The 23,588-nt window shown below is 40.3% G+C and overlaps 2 protein-coding genes across 4 annotated transcripts in view; both read left to right on the top strand.

The window, feature by feature from the left end:
* The window catches only part of slc4a8 (solute carrier family 4 member 8), a 31,485-nt gene extending 29,579 nt beyond the window's left edge, over positions 1 to 1,906 (top strand). Inside the window, exon 25 of the mRNA XM_005469481.4 lies at positions 7 to 1,906. Coding sequence (XP_005469538.1) covers positions 7 to 12 — 6 coding nt within the window. The 3' untranslated portion in view covers positions 13 to 1,906. The remainder of the gene's footprint in view (positions 1 to 6) is intronic.
* A 7,625-nt stretch (positions 1,907 to 9,531) lies between these two features.
* Positions 9,532 to 23,067, top strand: si:dkey-195m11.8 (putative fidgetin-like protein 2). Of its 3 annotated transcripts, XM_003441319.4 has the most exons (3): positions 9,532 to 9,771; positions 10,505 to 10,737; positions 18,626 to 23,067. In XM_003441319.4, exons 2-3 carry the CDS (start codon positions 10,713 to 10,715, stop codon positions 19,771 to 19,773), a joined length of 1,173 nt encoding a protein of 390 aa, XP_003441367.1. In that variant the 5' UTR covers positions 9,532 to 9,771; positions 10,505 to 10,712; the 3' UTR covers positions 19,774 to 23,067. The 3 variants fall into 3 exon arrangements, with proteins under 3 accessions (XP_003441367.1, XP_005469540.1, XP_005469539.1); XM_005469483.3 differs by lacking the exons at positions 9,532 to 9,771; positions 10,505 to 10,737 and adding an exon at positions 18,189 to 18,467; XM_005469482.3 differs by lacking the exons at positions 9,532 to 9,771; positions 10,505 to 10,737 and adding an exon at positions 18,189 to 18,531.
* Positions 23,068 to 23,588: the final 521 nt, after the last annotated feature.

The following is a 23,588-nucleotide window of genomic DNA, read 5'->3' as shown; positions in this document are numbered from 1 at the left end:
CTGCAGGTTTGAAGAGATTGCATTCATCGATGAGTAAAGGATGTCCAGACTCATGACAGATTCAACTGCATTTTATGACTGTACAGGATTTGGCTGCTTCAACCGTCAGCCACTTCAGTGCTCAGAGAAAGGAGTCTCCACAGTTTCTACCAGCTACCCATAAAACACACGTTTCTCAGACACACAGGGAAAGTCAAGGGTGTAGAACATCCATCCATTCACTTCTACCTTTGTGAAGTTTGTAAATATATAAAATATATATACTGTACTACATATATATTGTTTAATTTCCCTTAATCAAAGCTCTAAAATTAAAATCCTTACCTACTTATGGCTCTGGCCCTCACCGCTCCTATATCTTAAACACCTTGGCTTGGAGTTTTGTTTTCATTAGGCACATATAATATCAACCTTCTTACACCATCTGAACAATCTTAAACAATATTTAGCTGTGAGAATCCAATACTACTGAACTTCCAACTTTTAATTGAATTGTGGAGAGCAGTGATATGGAGTTGTACTCTAGAGGCAAGTCCTGGAGCTGCTCCACTGACAGTCACAGTGAGGTGTAGAGCTGTTTTCTGTTTCAAACCATGCAGTCATATAAAGGTAATTGGGATGTACCATTTCAATTAACCATACTGGTTCATCTCCAAAAAATGGTCAAAACATGGGGGTTTTGTTTCAGCTTGTATGAGTCAAATTTAGTTTGCTTTTAAGTAAAAGAACAGTACCACGAAAACAGTGAGAGTGAAACAAAATAGTAAAACCTTTAACCTGTACCTCTGACAGAGCTGAGGCAAAGCGCAGATTTAAGTAATAATTTATTGCTGGTTATCAAAAAAACTTGTGTCAACAAAAAGCAAACATAAACAATGATTGATATGTTTAATATGGTTGATTATTTGGTAGACTCAGCAGAAAACGGTAAATGAAAGCACCATCAACAATGTGCTTTTTTGGGTGATCATCTTTAAATTAATGATTGTGTAAGAATCAAGTCTCTTATACCGGCAGCTCCTTGTGTGTTTGTATTCTGCTTGTATTCCTATTTCTTTACCTCAAACAAGGCCATGAATACTCATGTAAGGCATGTTGGATAACATCAGGTTAGGAAAAACCAGAAACATGTGTGCGTATCAAAAAATGAGGGGGGGCTTCAGGATTTTATTTTAAGCAATAATTTACCAAAACTAATCATACTGCAGCTTTTTATTCATCAGGATCTTTTCTTACTAGTGCAACCTTGTATATTCATCTTGAGCTGGACTCTGAAGGCCTTCCTTGCACTTTCATTACAAGTTACACTATAAAACAGTCACAGTTAATAAAGTGAAGCTATTTGAGCAATGTCAACTTCATCTGAGACCTTTCAGTCTGTATAAACAAGGTTGCACTGTAATGTGGGCCCTTGTGTTTAATAACCTTCATTAGACCAACAGTCTCGCTTTTTCATTTCACGCAGCCGTTTCTAAATGAGAAGAGACTATTTATAGCTTGGAAGAATGGTCTTTAATAATACTTTAGCTATAGTTGCACTTTCTGTAGATAAAAAACGTTGATATATTTTATTTTAAGAAACTCTATTAAGCAACTAAATTATTTTAATAAAATGTTACAGTTATTTATTTTTAGATACAAAGTCACAAAATATCCTCTTTGCTTTCTGTATATTCTAAGGCTGAAGAATGCAGCATAACTAATGCTTTGGTGAATGACTTGGCTCCATACAGTTGTGGGAAAAACCTGTTATGTAATATAATGCGGTCGTCCCATCATATAATCCTAGATGAAGGTCTTTGAACATCTTGAAAGGAGAGCTGATACTTAATTGGACAATAAAAAATTGCTACCTGCCTTTTTTGATGTAGTTTTAGGGAAATTTTTGCAGTCCCACCAAAAAAAAGGAAAAAAAAGAATGGCATGCAAAACATGGGATGGATTTTAATCAGGGATGTTGCAGTTACACACTGGGAGGGAGACTTTAGCACAGGGGTCGGGGAACTCCAGGCCTCAAGGACCGGTGTCCTGCAGGTTTTAGATGTGTCCTTGATCCAACACAGCTGATTTAAATGGCTAAATTACCTCCTCAACATGTCTTGAAGTTCTCCAGCAGTCTGGTAATGAAGTAATCATTTGATCCAGGGTGAGATCTAAAACCTGCAGGACTCTGGCCCTTGAGGTCTCGAGTTCCACACCCCTGCTTTAGCAAAACAATAGAACTGGCCTAATTGGTAATGAAGAGTTTCAGGTCAAAGTTATACAGCCATTTCTGCCTGAAGTTTGCTAACATTAGCCATCATGAATTAACTTAGTAATATTTCACAAATAATAATATCCTGTTAACATCAATTCATTTTCAGGGATACTTCCTGAACAGTCTTGATCTGTTCTGTTTAAGTGAATTTGATCCAAAGTGCACAAGTAATGTGTCACCGTAGTGATGACACCTCTGTGACACGTGTGAAAGTTTGTGGAGTGTGACTCTGTCATGTACTTCTGCTTTGATTCTGTCAGATATCTCAATGTGAGTTGAGTGCAGCCATAGCTAAATTCATTAACGGTATGAATAAATATTATTGTGTAATCATATGAGTGAGTGCAAACAGTAGCTGATGCTATGTAAAACTAAGGGTAAAAAAAAGAGGATTTGACCAAAATGTAAAATCATGTTAAGGATGTAAATGTGCTGTTTAAAAAAAAAAGAAAGGAAAAAAAAAAGAAAAGAATCTATAACATCTACAAGTTATTTTGGTGACCGTTAAGCGTGACTTTAAACCTGTTGATGTCTATGTGAATGTACGGTAAATATAAAGTAAAATGCCTTCATTGCACCGTAGAATGATTACATAAACATGTAGCCAGGAGAGTCATTCATTAGGTGGATGTGACTATAAATATATGTGCAATACCAGTACATGCGTGCCTGTCATAGACTACATAACCATTTCTTGTTGTGCTGCCTTTTCCTGCACCATTGACCTTACATCCCCTTTTGTTTCTGGGTCCAGTTTTGGATCGTTGTACTGAATCTTTATTTATATTTTCCTGCCCACTTCATTTTTACATGTAGGTAAAAGTGAAATCTGTGCACTTTGTGAGGCTACGTCCTTGTAATGAGTATAATGTGAAACCGATGTCTATTTCAAGGACGAGGTGACAGTAGAGAAAAATGTAGTTGTAGAGGGAGGAGAGGACGTTTCCACTGAGAAGAAGAACACTTGTACCGCGGTAACACTAATCCTACAGTTTCGGAGCCATAGAAAGAGCGATGCCTTGTCTCTTGTATTAGTCTTGAAAGAAATAATTCTGTTTTATATGTATATCAAATTTAATTTTTGACAATGGAAAATAAATAACTACAGGTAAAACTGAAGAAAAAATGTGTTTTGTGTCATTTTGCCACAGTTCTTGAATGCACGCCACCAAAATGAGTATTTACATGTTTGACCATGCAGTGTATTTAATGACTTTGTCCACTAGGAGGTAGCAGAGTAACAATCTGTTCTAGCAGGTTCTGACCGTAAGGACTTTGCCCTTCTAATTTTAGGCTAAATTCAAATCTGTTGCATCATTGTAGAAAACATAAACACTAATCCCACCCAAAACATCCTGAGAAATACTCACAGAAGGTTTTTCAAACTTCCTCCCTTGTGTTGCACCCTTCCCCCGTGTGAGAATACAGTGTGCACATCTGGAGGTGATCCTGACTGCAAAGGAGTTGCCTGTGGGAAGGAGTATGAGGTTAAAGATGCACTGCACTCTGTATGCATACATCTAAGTGTCCGTGTGTGCCTCAAGGGTGTCATGTGATCTGACTCCCAAATGCTCCTGATTACAAGCAGCTGGCATTGCCTCAGCCACTGAGAGAAGCTTCTGGCTGTGACATCAGGTTGAGGGAGAGAGCTGGACAGGATACTTAAGTTTATTTTAAATGAATCATCAGCTTTGTTAGTTCCCCACAGTGCTTCGAATGTGGTCAGCTACTCAAACTTTACATCACATTTACCCACCATGGAATTTCAGTTCATCTATTTGTGTATTCCATTTATTATTATCATCTCACTGGTGCAATTTAATTAGAGGTGAGAACTAGTTTAGCCTCAATGCCCTTTCTTCAAGACTTAAGCATTCATATAAAGTCTTTGTGTCCAGATGAAGGTCCTTGTTTTTGTGAACAAGAACTGAAGAAACATCCTGAATGTAACATTTGGCTTTTCTGTCGAGGCAGAAATAGTTGAATAGTGAGCTTCATTTGAAATGAATACATCTCAGTATAATGCAGTAATTTGTCAATGTGTGTGTTTACTGCTGTGTTTTGTTGTGCTTTATTCATTTAATCGTAAACACGGCCACTTTCTTACATAGATGTAAAAAACTATTCGAATCCCATGCCTGTACAGTAACTGGGAAACTGCAAATGTCATCTGCTTTGTCTGGCGTGCTTAAGAAGAAACCAGCAGAAAGAATGACAATCATCTTGGTTTCTTCTAACCTAATAACAGCGAATACTCGGCTGCTAACTTCTAACATGCACGGATTATTAAAGGTAACTTTTTCCTCGGAACAAACTGTGAAATATGTGTATGCTACATGCTCGCAGACAAAACTGTTGGTCTTTGAGCTTGTAGCTTGAATAAGATCTGACCAAAGCGATGGTGTGTTTGGATTTTCTTCTTCTTTCTCTTTCTTTCTCTTTGAATCACTGAGCTGTTGTCCCCTTTTCTCACTGAACAGTGCCGGCTCTCAGCTTGTCCCTCCTCTCCATCAATCTCTGTCATAAATCTGTCACACGGGGAGAAAGGGAACTGCTGAATACAGATTTGTCAGCAATTAATCTAACCTCTATTACCAGACTTGGATATTGTGTCCTCTATGCCAGAGAACAATAAGCCACTCCAACACTGAGCGCTGTGCTGCATGTGTGTGTGGTGTGCAGTCTTGTGTCTGTTTGTTTGTGCGAGGCAGGGCACATGTATGCAAGCAGTTAGCTTCCTTCAGTTGGCTGGTGTTTCAACTGTTTGCGTTTGAAAACACTATGAATAAAATTCCTCTTTTGCCCTTGTTTTCAATTTCTAGACTGACTCAACTCAGGAGGGTCGTTAAAAAACTTTACACCTTTACACTTCTTTCAAGAAAAAACAGAACAATGAATGCCTCTGTCAGAAAGTTAGAGCCTCTAACTGTAATCTTCCAACTGAAAATTACTGGAAGAGCAATGTTATTTAACCTTAAAGAGACACTACTCTGAGCATAATGCTAGCTAATTGACACCTTGCAGATATAGAGAACCCGGCTTTAGCCGTGTTGTTGGGGCCTAAATCTGTGTATACAGTCACATATGTTCTTTATGGGGATGAAGCACTAGTTTCCCACAAATGAAAATTACATTTTAAGGTAAAGACATTGTTGGGGTTGGTCTATTAGAGTTTAAGTAAGTGTACTTGGCATAATTCAAGTTAATTAATAAATCCTCTGAATACTTAAGCAGGCCCGTTGCACTCATTATCATATTCCCAGATGAGAAAGTCAGGCAGTTAAAAACTGAACACATTAAAAATGTTACCAGCAGAATAATTATACGCAGCTCTGTATATATAATGTAACACATGCTTGTCTCCAGGTTTTTGTGTGAAACTAAATACATTTATAACTCCAATATGTTTTATAGACTTTGTGTAGTAGATGGGTGTAACTACTACCATCTAGCTAGCTAGCTATAGATACAACATCTCTGTACACCATGACAGTGGGTTTGAAATCAAACAAGATGTGATTAAAATGTGAATTTTAGGTTTTGCATATCATGAATTGTTTAGGAATCACAGCTATTTTTATAGAGAGACGTATTTTCAGAGGACAAACTAACGTAATTTTAACTATAAAACTATATTTTTCTAGAACTGTTGAGGCTCTTTTAGCAAAGTCTGATCTGGTTGTCTCATTCTTTGGTGTATGCAAGGGTTTGCACCTTGTTGTGAATCCCCTGTATTTGCATCCATGGATCATAATTGTAGACTTTGACAATAATACACCCAACTCCATACGACTGTTTTAGACTTGGTTAGATGTGATTTTTTTTTTCATCATCATGTAGTTGTCTTCTGTGGTCTTTCTGAGTTTTAGGAGTTGTGGAGCTGGCCAGTGTTTTCAATTTTTTTTTCTTAAAGAATATACCAAATAATTTAATTGGCCGCTCCACTTTTTCCACTTTATTTTGGTTTTTAGCCTTTGGTGTCCCCCCTTATGGCATCTCTTTGGACCTCATATTGACACTTTCAGTAAAAAGATACCAAACACTTGGAGTTAACCCCAGATCTTCTATCTGCTTGATTTGCCATGAAACAACAAGGAAACAGGGCCTCTGAAAATTAGGGTATGAAAGTAAAGGGGTTCTTGCAGTACGTGTCACACCCTTGAATTAAAGCTGAAAACCTGTACTTTCATCTCAAACATTTCCTTCATAGAGTTTATCTGTTTATCATGAAGCCTACTGTGTCCTGGTCTGTACTTCTGTCAGCAGAGTGATGTAGGTGCAAATGAGTCAAAATAAACTACAGGCCATGTTCATTTTAACAGAACATCTTACCAGTTTTAAAAGGCTCATTGATGTGTTTTACTAACATCTAACAGTAAGCTATATAATCTTTGGCTATGCAGGCAGCATTTATTAGTAGGATAAATTTGCTGTTGGGATTTGACCTTTTTTTGTGGGATCTGTTAGGATCAAGAAAATTCTGAACATCACAAATGTTCAGATTCAAGCACTGTGCTGAACTGACATTGACGTCTCCTGTGTGGGAGACCACAATTCACACATTTCCTGTTCTTTTCCCAAAGATTTCCTGTTCCTGTTTTGCCCTTTCTCTCTCGCATTGTCTCATAATTCACCCTTCAAATCATTTGCGAACATGCGTAGGCTTGCAGGGGTTAAGCATTTTGAAGGTACACATTTAACAACAAGTGGGCCAATTATGGCTGCGCATTTTTTTCACCCTTAACTCCATAAACTCCTTCAGCATTTTCATCCACACAAGCACAAACACACGCACATACACATGCACAATTATAATTACTGGGACAGTTCACTGGAGCAGTGGGTCAGTGCTCAGCTGCTAGAGACAGAATTAGAGTGGCAAACAGCTGAGCTTCTCTAGGGTGCTATCATGTGACCTATCCCACCCACAGGAGCAAAGCAGCTCTGGGTTAGAGTTACCAATAATTTCCAGAATGGCTGTTACGCGTGTGAGTGGAAATCTGTCTTCCTGTGTACGTTGTGCATCCCAGTTATATGGGGATTTTTCTCTCCTTTGTTTCCAAAAGTAAATGTTTTCTCAAACTTGCTGATAGCCATTGTGTTCAGCTGTCATTAGCACACTTTTCGCTCTTTGCCCCTCCTGCTTTTCCTCATAGCCTGCATTAGGTTGCGTGGCTAAATGTAGATGTTTTCCGGATCTAATGAGAAGCAGCATCTTGGGGCTGTTACACTACAGTGAAAATGTATCAAACAGTGAAAAGAACTGCACAACTGGAATTTTTTAGATGTATTGTTTCCTGACCTGTAAAATAACAGCATGGCCTTTTTTCAGTGTCAGTCAGCAATGCAGGCAAGGGGGAAAGATCTGAGTGCCGCACTAGCAATTACTGCTCTGAGTCAGGCAGTGAAAGCCCTGTATCTCCACTCCTATCACTAGCAGCATTTTAACCCAATACTCTGGTATTGCCACACCATGCCTTTCTACAGTTGCTATAAGGAGAAGGAAAGTTAATACTTAAAACAAGATCCTTGTAATAAGCAGTAATTAATAAATCATAAGCTGTTTATAAGTGAGTCTGAGCTCTTCAAAGCATGATTTGGACCAGGACACTCAGGCCTAATTTAATCTTTTTTTTTTAAAGGGATTTTCTTTGTATTAATTTGGATCTTGTCTTTTCTTAATATTATGTAATGCTTCAGAGGACAGAGCCATGAAAATAATTTCTAACTGTATAGGAATGTGTTTATTAACCCTAGTAAAGCATTGTTACTTTAAATCAAGCTGCTGCGAAAAAGCGTAGCTGAGTGTTAATAGGGGCTTACTTAGTTAATACATGCATTGTAAAGTATGTATTATTTATATTACTGTTATTTATTAACATTCTGACTATGGATACAAAAGAAAGTTTGTGTTCAAAAATTGTTTTCCAGTCTCTTTATGCATTGGAATAAAGTAAAATAAGCAAAATGAAATAAAAGTTTCTCAATAAAAAGAATGAGAAGGAAAACACATCTCAGTCCTGATCTCGTGCTTTGGGGTCCACCATTTATGATTAATAGCATTCCTGACCATCACAGACAGAAAGGGAAAAATTGTAAGTGTAGAAGTTCACTATACAACAAATGACGCTGAATTTAGCTGTATGAGCCTATAAATACAACCCATAGTTGTTGTTTTTCACTAATAACCTATTCACAACCATATTAGTTGTTGGGGTTTTTTAAGTACAGAAATAAATGGATCAAATTCCCTTGTTGCAGTGATATATGATCCTCACTTTGGTCCGAAGGTCTGACTTGATTGTAACAGTGCTGAGATCCATCAGTCTCACTTCAGTTTTAGTCATCATACTGAAACTAGTTCTGATCGGACTGTGAGCACCTTATTACCTATCGCAAGAACCTTAATATAAAGTGTTACTGAAGGGAAACTGTCCGTTTTGTTTTGGGATTAAGCTCTAAAAAGATTAAAGTAAGTTTGTCCTGTGTACAGCCATCCTCTGAAGTGCATCTCCCACATGTCACATTGCTCATGTGGTTACAGCCTCACAGCCAAAACAGAAGGGGTAACCCCGGCAGGGTTTTAGAGGGTTTTCCAACACCGTACCATGAGTGGAGAGTGTTCAGTGAGACAGTATTACAAACAAAACTGTGTCTGCACATTATAACCATATTGATAAATTACAGTTGAAGACACTAACTCACTTCTTGGCCGAAGGTTTGAGGTCAATGTGGAGGTCATTTGCTGCCGTCCATGCAAGTGTGCAGGCTACTGTGTGAATGTGTGTATTTGTGTGTAGTGGGGGGATGGTGTGCCAGAGGAATTAGGTAATACTGACATGGCCATTTCAGCCCCCACCCTACAAACAACACTAAGATCAATGTACCAGATCAATAAAAGTCATTGGCAATAACTGAACTTCTCATGTGATCAGTGAAGGAGAAAATTCAAATTTTTTTGCACATCTGCATGTGTCCCAACATGCCCATTCATCAGACTGAAGGTTTGCAACCAAAAGCATGCAGCCACCCATGCAAGTCTTATCAATCCTCCAAATCCGCACGTGCAGAAATGGTACATGTGCACTCAGGCAGAGACACACATAGACGCATGCACACACACCACAGGGGGGGAAATAGGCTCTTCTCTGACACTGCATGATTGGTCACTTTTTCCCTCTCTCTCCCTTCCTGCTGAAATAGTTTTAACAAAAGAGAAGGGAGACGGAGGGGGAGGGGTGGCGTGCTTGGGGGAGGGGATGCGTGCGCTGCTCTGTTGTCACCAGGCGAGGGAGAGCGAGGACGGGGAGGGGGGCAAGCTGGAGGGCGAGCGAGGGAGTGTAGGAGAAAAGGATAGGATCCCAGAAGAGGCTCAAACACACTGACACACACATACACACACACATATGCACACATACGCAGAGAGAGGGAGAGAGACCTTCTGTTACAATTTGTGGAGTAGTGGATTACTTCCCAAACTGAAACACTCATCGGGCAAATCCAGGCATGGTCAGGTCTGTAACCATTTACTCACTTATTAGGAAAAAAAGATTATGGTTTCCCTTCAGCAGTAATGACAATGTTTCCGCTGCTCCCTGCACATTTCTGTCCTTTCTGGTGTTCTCTCTTTTCCTTACGGTAAATGTCGTCATTTGCGTTTTTACTTAGTTTACTTCAGTTTATCTACCATCTTTTCCCCCTTGTCTTCATATGTATTAAACTCTAATTAGCTGGCCTCCTGTGTCGACTGTTTGGTGCCTGCTTTAAGTGCGTGCACTTTGGACGCATTTTTGCCCTAAATTTCCTTGAACTATTCAGCATTAGAGAGGGCAGCACGGAGTTCTCTTTCCTCTGTTGGTTTGCAGTTTTATAATGAAAACCGTGCTTTACCGTCTTGTAGTCGCAGGGTAAAGCGCTGTGTCAGTGTTCAGCTTTCAGTCTCTCTTGTGCGCTTGTATCTGTGCGCACAGGGAAGGAACGAACCAGAAAAGCAAGCGCAATGAAAGTACATGCACAGATTACCACTTAATAATAGCTTACATGACACCAAATATTTTACTTTTTTTTGTTATAAGGTTTGCAATAAAATAAACGAATATTAATATTGCTCTACGGTGTAAGCGAGTAATCATGATTTTTAGTTTTAATTATCATTATTTTCATAAAATCTCTTAGAATCAAGCGACAGCTATTAAACCAGGACAAGGTGTCTGCTGGCTCTGACACTGACTTGCTTGCACTCTTCAGGTGGCAATGTGTCAGAGTGGTGTTGAACTATGAGATGAACCATGGAGCAGTACAGGAGGCCACTCACTAGCCTTACCAGCAGCCTTACAACCAAAAGCAGCAGAAGCAACAGCAGTAACCCAGGAAGACCCTGAAGCATGCAGCTGGGCCCTCACTAGCACCAAGTGGACCTGGTCCTCTCCTCTTCACCTGGGACCAGGGCTGCAGAATGCTCAGTCCTGTCACCCCATACAGTAAGTCTTTAATTTTTTTTGGTTTGCATTTGGGAGGCACTGATTGGATGAATGCGTCATGTTGTACGTGCATACCATGCTCCAGTTTGGCTTGAGTCTGTTTTCCTGTACACATTCTTCTTCAGGCCCCTCTTTTGTCCAGAACTCATCTCCTGTGGATATGCAGTGGGAAGCGAATTGCTGGGGTGAAGGGAGGGGGATCTCTTGAGCAGTCATGTTGAGAAGGCAGATACCCTGATGCCTTTAACAGCTGAGTCTCCAGGCTTTGCATTGAGGAATTTCACAGAAAGTGTTCAGACACTGTTTTTTGAGACCAAACAGACAGCAGATGTTTGTCTTTTTAGAAACGCCACACATATATTGCAGAATGAATGTGTGCTTGAACAGGCTTTAGGTCTCAGGTTTAGGGCTGTACACATATACAATCTGAGTAAACTCCAGTTGTATTTTTACCAGAACTGGTAAAGAGTTGACACATTTGGAAGGCATTTCCACAAAATACTTGTTTGTTACTTAAGTATGTAAAAGCAAAATACATTCAGATCATGTAATGTCACAGAATAGCCCCTCCCTTACCCATATGTGCACTGATTATGCGAGGTTCCTATCTAGACTGTTAAATATACCTGTATTGACTGACCGGTTTATTGATCAGGACCAGCTTTAACAGGATTACAACACTAACCTGATTGGAATAATGCAACAGGGATTTACCGCTGCATGGTTTTGTGCAGCAAAAGCAACTGCACAGAGAAGCAGCAGCTAACAAACAGCAAAATGTCACGATACTTTGTCTCTGACGTCTCGTGAGGGACAACGATGGGGCTGTCTGTGCAGAAAGAAGCTCTGGTAACATCCGCGTGTCACATTCCTTCCTCAAAAGCAACTCACAGCAGTGTGTCAGTTTTCTACTCATAGAAACTAAACACGCTCACATGCTGGCATTTTATTTTTCACCCCCAGCCACACCACCTCCAGTCACGTGTCACACACACTGACAAATTTCAGATGAATTCCCAAACACAAATAAGGAAACAATCACAGCTCGTTAAGGTGTGGGTGACTGCGATTGTGTGTCCTTAATGATGATAATGTGACGCGAAGAGAGTGATGAGCGGCGTTAGCGCGTTTTAGCCGCCCGTTACCAGGGTGAAGCGGTTCTGTGAATGAAAGCCAGATCGTTAGTAACCTGGTGTCAACAGCCTCTCATTAGTGCTGTTGTAGTGGGACGCATAAACATCACCCTCTGCCTCCACACGCATGCATCAGCCCTGCTTAATAATCGCGAAAGCTTGTTAAAAGAAAGTGTAACAAGCCGCAGGTCCTTATTAGGTGTTATAGTGTAGATGTGCGGCGCCGGTGGGGGAAACGACAGAGAAAGAGCAAAGTGAAGGACAGATGGAGAAGATGTAGAAGGAGGGACTGGTCAGCTGCAGCCTGATATATGAGTGGACACAATAAGCAAAGAGGGGCCAGGCCAACCTCTGCCACATGTGAGTGTGTGAGCTTAAAGGAGTGGGGGAAGGGAAACTGACCACACAGGCTGGGACACAGAGTCTGGTCTTTGCTATTGCGCAGATAGCAGGAGGGACAGGAAGAATGAACAAAATGCGAGTGAGAGAAAAGAGAAATTAAATGAGAGGGAACGGAGGATTCAAATTATCAAGCTTAAACCAGCTGTGTCGTGATTTAGAGATCAAACTGTGTCAAACCCTTTGGTTGGCACAGTTTGATCTTCTCATTTAGCTTTGGAGCTTTCAAATAGCTTTCAGGTTGGGGATGTTTAAAGTCTGGATCAGACCTGGTACAGTATTTGATTGGCTGACAGCAGCATGGCCTGGTGTAATGTGCAGGCCTGGAGAAAAGGGGGAAGGGGAAATAAAAGGAAGAGAGAGGGAGGGAGGGTCTTCTCCTTCCCACTGACTGCACACCCAGTTTTTTTTTTCTTACACTCTTGGTCAGTGCTCACAGAACTATAACACTAATTTATACCATTAGCTTGAAACACAGGGATATATGGGTGAAGTGTGTGCATTTCATTGTTCATCTCAGCTGGCGTGACATTCTCCTTGTAAACCCGTATACCGTTTCTCCTCTGATGTGTATTGATCTTGGCAGTGGCGTGAATCAACTTCTAACTAATACAAATCACCCAGTAATGTGCAAACAGGCTACAAGGTCATTTGTCAGCACTGTAAGGAATCACGTTCTCTCTTTGTGTTTTCTCCCTCGCTTCCTTTAGCCTGGGAATAGACAAGGCGTGCTGAGTGCATGGAAAGGATATGTGCTTTGTAAATAGATCTCAGGTTAGATTCCTGGCATTCCAGCAGCTTGACTCAACCAATGACCGAGAGTCCATCTGCGCGTTGGCCAGCTGAAGCTGAACCCTCCATGGAAAAAACACAATATAAGACTGTAGTTTGCTGCAGCTTGTGTGTGTGTGTGTGTGTGTATTTGTGTGTTTGTGTGTGTGTGTATTTTGGATTTTCCGTCTTCAGAGGGTGTCTTTGTTTATTGTGTGTGGACTGAAAGCACTTACAGAGACCCTACAGCTGAAGAAGGGTGATTTTTGTGTCCACCCTCCATCCAGCCAGTCACCCATCTCTTATTCCTCACAACCCCCTAAATCTCATTTCAGCTAGCCCCTTCCCCCACATATACTTCCATCTAATTAACCCCTAATTACTCATACTGACCATGCGGTGGACTGGAAGTCAAGCTAGCCTCCACTGACACACAGAAAATATCCATGAGTTGCAGAATTGCAGAAAAGAAAAATTCAAGCAGTTTTGCCAGAGTTTTCAAAATGTACAAGTCATTATAATAGTCACATCCAAATTAGAGCACTGAAACTGGTGCCGGTGGTGGTTGTTGATGGCTGGGGACCATTTATTCACATTTATTCAATAAATCAATGCGGCTGGAGTTTATAAGCATCCAGCCTTAGTGACCACTCAAAGCAGGTGAGAGAACAAGTTACATTTTAACTGTGCATGATGCGTTTCTATACACTTTAAGCACTCATCTGTCTCAGATTAGAATCACCTTATGTGCCTCTCTTTGGCTGTCTTTAAACACACAGCACACATGATTACACACTGATGCAAGGCATATTTTTCTGTATAGTGAACTCTGAGTTCATGTAGTACACAAGCATAGGGATTGAGGGTTAGTGCTTTTTTGTGTGACTTGACTTCCTGCTTTCAGTCAGTTGCATTGTCTCTTATTGCAAAGACATGTAAACACAGGACTTTATACTGAGTGTGGTGTCATAGTAACATCAATTTAGTGCTTCTTTCAGTTTGCAGAAGATTTCAGGTTACATGCACCTTTTAACAGAGACAGCATTTCCTGCATGTATAGCAGTTAACTTTGTTTTCCTGTTTTTGAGGCATCTCAGAAATGTTCTAGCCAGCTTATTATGAGGAATATTAATATTATTAAGTAGATCTAGTCTGTGTGTCAACATGAGCCAGACTTTCATATCATTTTCAAACTGGGCTTGAGCAAAAGCTCTCCAGGCTTTCTGGAGGTTTTTTAAAGTTTTTCTTTGGGCTGCTTTTTCACTCATTTTCAGTCCAGTCCTTGGGCCTGACCATTTTCAGAGGAATGTTTCTTTGTTTGTTTAGCCACTTCACACTGACCTATGAATCGTTCGGTCATAAAAAGCCACCAAACTCAAGGAATGAACCAGTGTTGTGTCTATACTTATTAGACAACTCAAAGAACTGATTTTAAATTCTATCTATAGTCACTTTGTTACAAGCAACCTGCCATAAAAATCACATCATTGTTCCAATTTCTTTAGTTAAACCTACAAAAATGTCAAAGATCAAAGAATCTGGCAGGCATAAGATTTAGGCGTAAGTATTTTTACAGGCCCTGATGGAATTATGAACATCAGTGAGAAGCTTTGAATGTCCTGCAAGAAGAATGGAGAACTTTTCCTGAAGACTACTTAAAGAAATTCCGTTTCCAGTCGCAGAACACCGACAGAAATTTGCATAGTAAGAAGTTAGAGTAAAAAATAAAGGAGAAAAAGAGAATATGAATATAAGCATAAATGTAGCATATATATACCTATATAAATACAGAATATATAAATAAGCAATGAAATATACTCATTAACCCATTCACACATAGTGGTCACTACAGTGGACAGCTTTCAATGGCTGTTTTCTTGTATTTGTGTCAGTGTTGATGGTATACTTGCACATAAACCACTACATTGGACACTTATGTGTCACTCCATACCAAATTCAAAAGTCAAAACATATGTTGTCCACCTCAAAATATGGACATGTAACAAACTCGTGTTTAAAAAATGAAGTTCCAAAATTTTTTTTTTTTTTTTTGCCTAAAGATGAATAAAAATTAGTTAACGCCAGGATTGAGAGTGAGTTTGCAAGTGATGCTTCTTTAATTCTTGGAGCTGACTGTTAGCGTAAACACGCTCTAACACCCCCATAAGCCTCATGTGCTCTAATCCATCATTAACTCAGGTACTTTTCTCAGTCTGGTTCTTGACAGACGGACTCACCTGTTAACTCTTCATCTTCTCATCTCAGGGTGATCTTTCCATGTCTTCAGGTTTTAAATTCCTTTTGCCAACATTGGTGAAAGGTTCCAAACACAGTAGATCACCGTGCTGAAATGAGCCTTGGCTAAATTATAGAGCCAGTGGTGGAGATGTCGTCAGAGAACTAGACTGAAGACAACGTGGAAAAATGGTTGCCACATGCCTGCAATCAGTATGATCAGTGAATACCACACTGATGGCCACCTTTATATGTCACTGATGATGGCCAGCTTTGAATTTATATGAGAATAATTCCATGAAACCATTTCAATTTTTAAAAATGCCAAAAATCTCACTTTGCAGATTATCTTCACACATATGTCAGTAATCTTATTTAATAGTTTTTATATTTAATAAACAAAAATGCAGTATTGAGTCGAAAGCTTTACAAAGCAGGACACAGATTCTCAGTGGGATTGGCAAAAACATCCATCCATCCTCTTCCACTGATCCAGTATAGGATGATAGGATCCTCTCTGAGCTGTTGTTCAGCGAGAGCCTTGGTAGCCCAGAGTATTTTCAGATGTGAGAACTCAAATGGCACAAACTGTCCCCTGCTCTGTGCTACATATGAGAAAGGACAACCTAATTCCAATTTATGTGTCTCACTGAGACTGATAAACTGAGATTATAGAGAATATCTACTTTCATTAACAGTGATGCTCAGCTTTAAACTGTGATGTAACAAATGAAGATTCTGCTCTTATCTTCCTCCCCTCAGCCACAATCAACCACGACAGATGGCCGCCCCTCTTTGACCCTGGTTCAGCCAGAGGTTTCTTCCTGTAAAAGGGAGTTTTTCCTTCCCCTTGTCACCGTGCTTGCTCATACAATATAAAGAGATTGAGGTGACTATTGTTGTGATTTGGTGCTATATAAATAAAATTGAATTGAATTAAACTGAACTGAATGTATTTGCACTCCCCATTTGCACTAGTGCTTTTGTAGTGTTGAGCCTACTGTGATCAGTTTCTTATAAACTTCTTCTAAGCAGACATAAATCAAACGCTGGGTCATATTTCTTTTTTTCCTTTTGTTTCTTTTAGCCGTTTTTCTGCCATGAAATCAGAAATTGGTTGTAAATTTCATTCGGATTTATCAAACATTTTAAGCATGCAAGTAACATATAGTTTGTTCACATTGAAAACAGACGAAGTGAAGTAAAGTCTAACTAGACACAAAGGAAAATGAAGAGCTCACATGTTGAAAATAAAATAAATGGCAGCTTATGATGGAGCAGCTTCAGAAATAAGCTGCTCCATCCTGTGCATTAAGTACAGTATACTGCATGTAGCATGTAATCGAGGAATTGTGTTCTTTTGGTTTGGCAGGCAGCTAAGTTCTTGATAGTTCAACTAGTGCAAACCTGCTAAAGAAATCAAGCACAAAATATCTGTCTCTATTGGGTAACTGTAGCAATTCCTCACATTTTTCCAAAAATTCAAATAGAAAGATTATGAATTCAAATACAACAAAGTGGAGATCTCGGTAGAGCAGTTATCAACACACATTTATAAACTTTTCACACTTGTGGTTCTGTTAATATGACAGTAACAAACACCCCGGAAACATGTCATGAGGGCTTCTTCCTTGCAAGTGCTCTTTTTTTTATCCCTTAATCTCCTTCAGATAGATTTTTGGGGATTTGATATAGACATGAAAGACTGAGTCATTCATTGGCATTGTATAGAAATATGGAATATCATTCACAACACAGCAGGCACAGAGGCTTAGACGACCCCTACTCCCTTGGGGCTTGTGAAACACTATTTAAAAACCCACACTCAGAACTAAACAGAATATGAGTCTGTCTAGTGTACAGGTGTATGACTAATAATTCGCAGGGTTAGGTCAAGTTATTTTGTTTAGGTAGGTTTGGATGCCTGTGTTTGCTGTTTTGGATGTGTATAAGCCTGTAACGTTTTTGTGCACCGTGATGGGTCAGAATTCCCTGGAGCGTGGGGATTTCTCAGCTCAAGGGTGGAGTTTGTGCCAGACAAGAGCACTTGCTATCCCTGGAATGGATGAGAGGGATTATTAGGCTGAAGGATCATTTAATTTAGGGATCAACATGTGGACCGTTTAGTGACCCATCTGGTGGTCCGTGTGGACATATGACCCAACCTGGTATAATCCACTTGCAGACAGTTTCAGACCAGACATGAGTGAAAACCTAAATAAATTACAGAAGTTCATTTTAAGCAATACATTGCACAAAAATGTCAGATGTAGCAAACATGATACAAATCAAAATCTGCATATGCAAACTGATATATAGTTTCTTTTTTTAAAATTTGTTAGATGTTCACTAAAGTACAGTTTCCAAAAATTAGAATTTTTCTTGCAATTACTTCATGGTTCAGGCTTTACACAGCAGAAACTATTATCTTGTTCCAACATCTCCGGTAGACTTTCTTCGAACATTTAGACTGCGATAACTTGATGTGACACAACAAGTAAATGGCCAGTGCCCATAGGAGGGTACCATGTGTTTTTCAGTATTGTATATTGATGCACGGGTATCAGAAATCAATAAAGCTGTCCAGTGGTTGCAGGGAAGCCCCTCTGGTCAAAGCCTGGGGTCAGGACACTTTAGTAATACTCTGCAATGTGTGGAATGTCAGCTTAATGCCAGTTCAAAACGACAAACCCTGAGCCACTAAACCAGCGGATTACTCTGTGTAAATGTGCGCGTGTAATCACACATGCCGCACAAAAATCCGTCATTTTTCAGTCATCAGTCAGTCACTTCACTAATGACACACACTTCAGTGTCCATAGATGCTAGTGGGACAGTCTCTGTGTAATTTGGAGAAAAGCTAGTCTCTCTCGCCAGTGACCCCGCCCTCTTTTTTCCCCCCTGTCCAGCAGACCCCTGAGGTTTGGGCCGAATTAGATCACACGCTTGGTGGGGGTGGCTTTGTGGGCTAAGAGACTCAAAGAGAAAATACAATGGCCCCAATGTGAGAGAGACGAAGGCAGAGGGCAGTGTGCAGGCTGATAGAGGCTTATCGCCGTGGAGACCAGGCTGGGGGCTATGTTGGCAGCTTCTCATACAGATTAGAGCAGTTGGCCCCCGCCTGCTAGAGACTGTTTAGAAGGACATGAGCTAAGCATTGACAAAACTGTGGAAAAGAGCCAGCGCTGCAAGGTGATTATGAGGGCAGATATAAGATCTTGTCTTCTTTAGAAGAAATTGGAATCCCTGTGATGGGGTAAATACCATAAACAAGGTGTAGAAATGTTATCTGATCAGGGTTATTATTCTGAGATTATGTGAAATAACTTCTTTGTTCTTGTTTCTGTCAGGTCTGTTAAAGATGCACTGGTCTCCGGAGCACGCCGCCCCTTTATCTCAGTGGCCCGAACAGCACCTAGATGTCACCTCCACCACCTCGCCACCGTCTGCCCACAAACACGACCCCTACGCTACAGGTCCTCGCCGAAGCTACGCCCCTACAAGTTATCCTTGGGCCAGTGACGACATATCAGCCCTTAGTGCTTCTTCTCTGCTCAAGCGCTACGCTGAGAAGTACTCAGGCCTGGACCGCCCTGCTACGGGAGCTTACGCAGAGCATGGGACTTTCTTAAAATCAGACTCTGAGCCCTGGACTCTGGCTCAAGGCATGGACTGTTATCCTGGACTTGAGGCACTCACTGGCACAAAGGTGGCCTCTGCCTCTGTGGGGATCCCAACTACAGGAAGTGTAACAGTGGTGAGCAGTAATTTGGCCCCTGAGCCAGGCTTTAGTGGTGCTGGCTCGTGCAGTGCTCCATCATCTCAGGAATACCCTCCTGCTTACAACAGCACCTACTTGTCTTCAGGATACTGCCCTCAGCCCAGTGCAGCACTCCCACCAACCCCTCTACACTCTTTGCAGGCTCCAGCTACTTTAGTGTCCAACTACAGCCCTAGCCCACCTGTCTACAACTACCCCCCAGGGTGCTACCCCCAAACCAGCCTGTCCTCGGGATACAGCCACCCCAGTGCGTCCTACCTGTCGTCTGGGATTAGCGCTCCCACTCCTCTGGCCCCTAGGCCCACCATGGTGGGGGGGACTTACAACTACCCATCTCACAGCCTTGGAGGGACGCTCGAGACAGGTGTACCTCTGAAACGCAAGGCCTTTGAAATGACAGAGGAAGGACAAGAGGGAGCAGAGGTGGAAGGATCTCGCTATAGAAAATATGGCAATGGAAACAGTCACAACAAAGCTCCCGACAACGGGCACGGCACTGGTTATGATATGAGTGTGCCCGTCTCAGATGCACAGTCTTTCAAATCTGGAAAGCCCCTCATATCACCCCCTTACGTCAGGGCAGGGGAGTTCAGCCCGCCATCAGGCCTAGCAGGAGAGAGTGTATCGGGGGAGCACAACTTTCCTCAGCAGCAGAGAATGCCAATGAAGATATCTGCATCTCACGCACAGTCTGAGGACCCCACTGGAGGGCACTAACAGACCAGGCTGGCATATTGAAGGATTCCCTTGCTCCTTAAAAACCACCCAGGGTTCCTAACCCTGACAGACTCGGGGAATTAACATTGAATTTGTCAATGAAACATTTAATTTCCCTACTACAGGACCGGTGTTTCCTGTATATTAACATTTTTGTGTATCATGTTTTCCCAAAGATTCACAGAGGCGTTTTGCCCTGTAAGGCTGAGGTCAGTCTTAGGAGTGAGGTTGAGGCATTCGCTACATAGATATCGTTAAGACAGTCTAAATGTACGTGTGTCTGTTTCTCTCAGGATCCTATTTATTCCCTTTTCTGCTACTGTGGCAACAGCACTGCAACATTGTTTTTGGAGTTGGTGTAATTATTTGTGGCCGTTATGTATTTAAAAGGCCTTTGACTGCAATATGCTCTATCGCACCACAAAAACCAAAAAAAAAAATTAATAATAAAAAAATCATTATGACCAAAAAGTAAAAAGAGCAATAACTGAAGTGGTGAGAATGCCATACTACTTCAGCACAATCCCGACTACACCGCTGGCTGTAAGTCTTTGTGCTTGGCTTGGCCTTGAGAAATGAATGTTTCTAGGTTTCATTTTGACTTATTCACAACTTTTTTCTTTGTTTAGATTTTTTTTATCTCCATGTTTATCTTTGTCTTCTATCCTGGACCTCTTGTCCTCTGATTAATTATTCTCATTGCTCACCAACTTACCATTTTTGTCTCATTTATAGATATCAAGCTGCTTATGCTGCGTAATTATGTCATAATATACATGACGCCACTCTTTTCTTCACAGGCAGTTGACCTCAGAATCAAAATTATGTATTTTTCCTGCAAATGTATTAATTTAGAGTTCAGTCGGAATTATGGAATTAAATGGCACTTACCTTGTGGTCCATGCATCTGCCCACGCGGAGATGGGTGTTAGCTAGCTACACACTACTTTTGGTTGGTGTATGTAGACAGATGTAAAATAGTCCCTACTGAAAACTGGCCACAGTAAAACATTGATGCTTGTGTTTTTTAGGTGTTTTTTTGTTTGTTTCTTCTTTTTTTTTTGTTTATTTTTTGAGCATCACAAGGCCATGGCTATTTAGTCCCATTATTTATAATGCAGAGTTAACAGCTGTTGACTCACACCTGAATAATCCAGACTGATGAACAGCACTAGACAACAGAGGGAAAATACATATATTGGATTTGCAGGTGAATTGTCTTGTTTTTCTTTTTTTTTCTTCTTTTTTTTTTGAAGTAGGGAAATACTTTAAATAGCTTTTATTCATGAAAATCCATTGAAAATGTATTTAGCCTTCATAAAGTCGCAGTATGGGGAAATCAAGTATGGCTCAATCATCTTAAAAGCATCTTCTTCACACAGATATTTCTGCTAATCTTTAACCCAACTTTATCTCAGACTGTACAATGGAAAAACATACATGATTGTACATACTGGGAAGATGTACTCAGTGCAGGTTAGCTACATAAAAGCTCGTTATTGCTTCAGTGTGGCTGCACAGGCACGCACGTTGCAGCAGAGGATATATGCTTCTGAGCGAGTGCCTCTTTAAAGTTTTATTCAGCTACATACTTTGTGAAAATGTACCTGCTTGTCGTTAGATTTGACTTCTTTATATGTTTTTCTCTTTACTTTTGCCTGTCAGAAGGATGATTTATCGTGTTATTGAATACTCAGGAAGAATATTGTTACCTCAGAAAGATGAACTACGAATGTATGTTGATACCTTAGGGTGTCGGTGGGGGAGCTTTAATGGAGCGAGATGAAAACGATGCCATGGCTGACACTTCAGGGAAACGATGAACTTTTAAGGCCTTTTAATAGTGTGAACGCACACGTGCACATACACATGTACATGCGTGCACACACACACAAAACACTACATGGTTTCTTAGCTCCGGGAAACTTGAGGTTTTTATATCGAGGCCTGAAATGTTGAATGTAATTCAGATATTTTTTTTTAAAGACATGCCATATGTACATCAATGATGTTTTTAGATCTATTTTTTTTTCCATGTATAGATGTAAGACTCCAGTAGGTTTCGGTGGAGAAAATATTGACATGTCAAGTGTTAGTGTAGTTAGCAGTGGGTAAAAGGAAAAGCACTCCTGATAAACACATATCAAGATGTACACACACTACAGTATATGGTGTATAAGCGATATTTTTATTAAATGTCTTAATAAAGTATCCAGTCCCCATTTCAGTATTTTAAAACCACTTGATTCAGCTTGAATTTAGCCCTAACTTCAAGGTGAATTAAGTTGAATATCAACACTGTCAGCACACTGCGGCTTTGCTGCTCTGTTATGCCACTGATTTATGAACTGTGCCAACCTCTAATTTTTTACAAAGCCTATTAAATGAATGAATCAGGAAACTCTTACTTCAGTTTTGACCCATAAGCACCTCTAAACCCGACTGGATAGAGCCACAAGCCACCAGAGTGAAAGAAGTAATATAAACAAATTCTGGGGTCATAAATTGGCAGAAATGTTCTCAATCCCATGCCGTGATAGATTGTTCACAAACAGGTGTGATTGGTCACATCGGGCAGTTTAAAGTAGAAATCTGTTTAAATGGAAGCAGGAGGGCAAATGAAACGTGAGCTTCAGATGTCTCTGGTTTCCAGGCTAGGTTGTTACAAAGCTGAACTTCAAAACTAAAGTGAATGGATCCCCCTTTAATTTTACTAATCGGAAATTCAGTGTGATTAAAAGACATTTTAAGGCTTTTTTACTGTCTTACTCAGAATGCAGTTGAAGGGGGAAAAGTAGAGGCTCTTCAGAAAAGAAATTCAGATTAGGAAAGAGGTGCTAAGTAAATCATGATTTATGCTTACCCCAGGTTTTTACAAGTATTTGGTTACAACAAGTGAATCAACACAGAATGTGCTCTGCATTCAAAAGACACATTGCGGGAAGCATTTGCCTTTTCTTTGTGTTACTCTGATTCAGTGAAGGGAGTGGAGTCAGTGTTGGCCTTCGCAGATGGAAAATCAGACTTCATTATTATCTTTGTGATTCACATGTACTTTTCTTGTATCTTGTACATTCTCTGTAACCGTTTCTACCTCATGTTGAAGACCTTGTACATGGAAGTATTTATTTCATGTCATTTCACATACCAGTTTAAAGACCAGTGTTTCAAACTGTTATAGTCTACCTCACTAGAGACTGTTGTGACATGGAAATGAAGATATTATACAAAAAAAAAAGAAAAATCTTTGAGTTTTCTCTTTTTGTCTGTGGAAATTAAAAATGTTTTAAGGTTTGAATGTACTGATCTTTCACTAAGTGAAACCCTGATGGGTTGCTGCAGTAAATATACTTACTGGGTTCAATGTGATATTGTAGCCTGGCAGTGACATATTTCTCTTGTCTCTTGGCAAAGTGACATTAAGTTAACGTACAGTTAAAGAAAGTATTTATTGGCTCGGGAAAAGCATCTATTTACTTTTTGCCTCAAATGGATGCTTTTAAAATCAGCTAAGGAAATGTTAGACTTTTCTTACTACGTCATTTGATTCGGGTGGAGAAATCCAACTCCACAGTTCCTGCAAAGTCTCTGACAAGTTGCATTGGTTTGATGGGCAGTTCATGCGGTTAAGCTGTTCCCACAGCAGCTCATCCGGGTTAAGATCCGGTTACTGTGCTGGTCACTCATTAGAGACAGAATGCCAGCTGACTGCTTCAACTCGAAATAGCTCTTGTGTAATTTGCAGCTGTGCTTTAAATCGTTGTCCTGTTGTAGGAATAAATCACCAAACCATCAAATGCATTAGATACACATTG

This window comes from Oreochromis niloticus, linkage group LG5 (genome assembly GCF_001858045.2).
Source record: "Oreochromis niloticus isolate F11D_XX linkage group LG5, O_niloticus_UMD_NMBU, whole genome shotgun sequence".
Taxonomy (NCBI): domain Eukaryota; kingdom Metazoa; phylum Chordata; class Actinopteri; order Cichliformes; family Cichlidae; genus Oreochromis; species Oreochromis niloticus.
The sequence above is the reverse complement of the archived record's forward strand: the minus strand, read 5'-3'. Positions and strand labels throughout refer to the sequence as shown.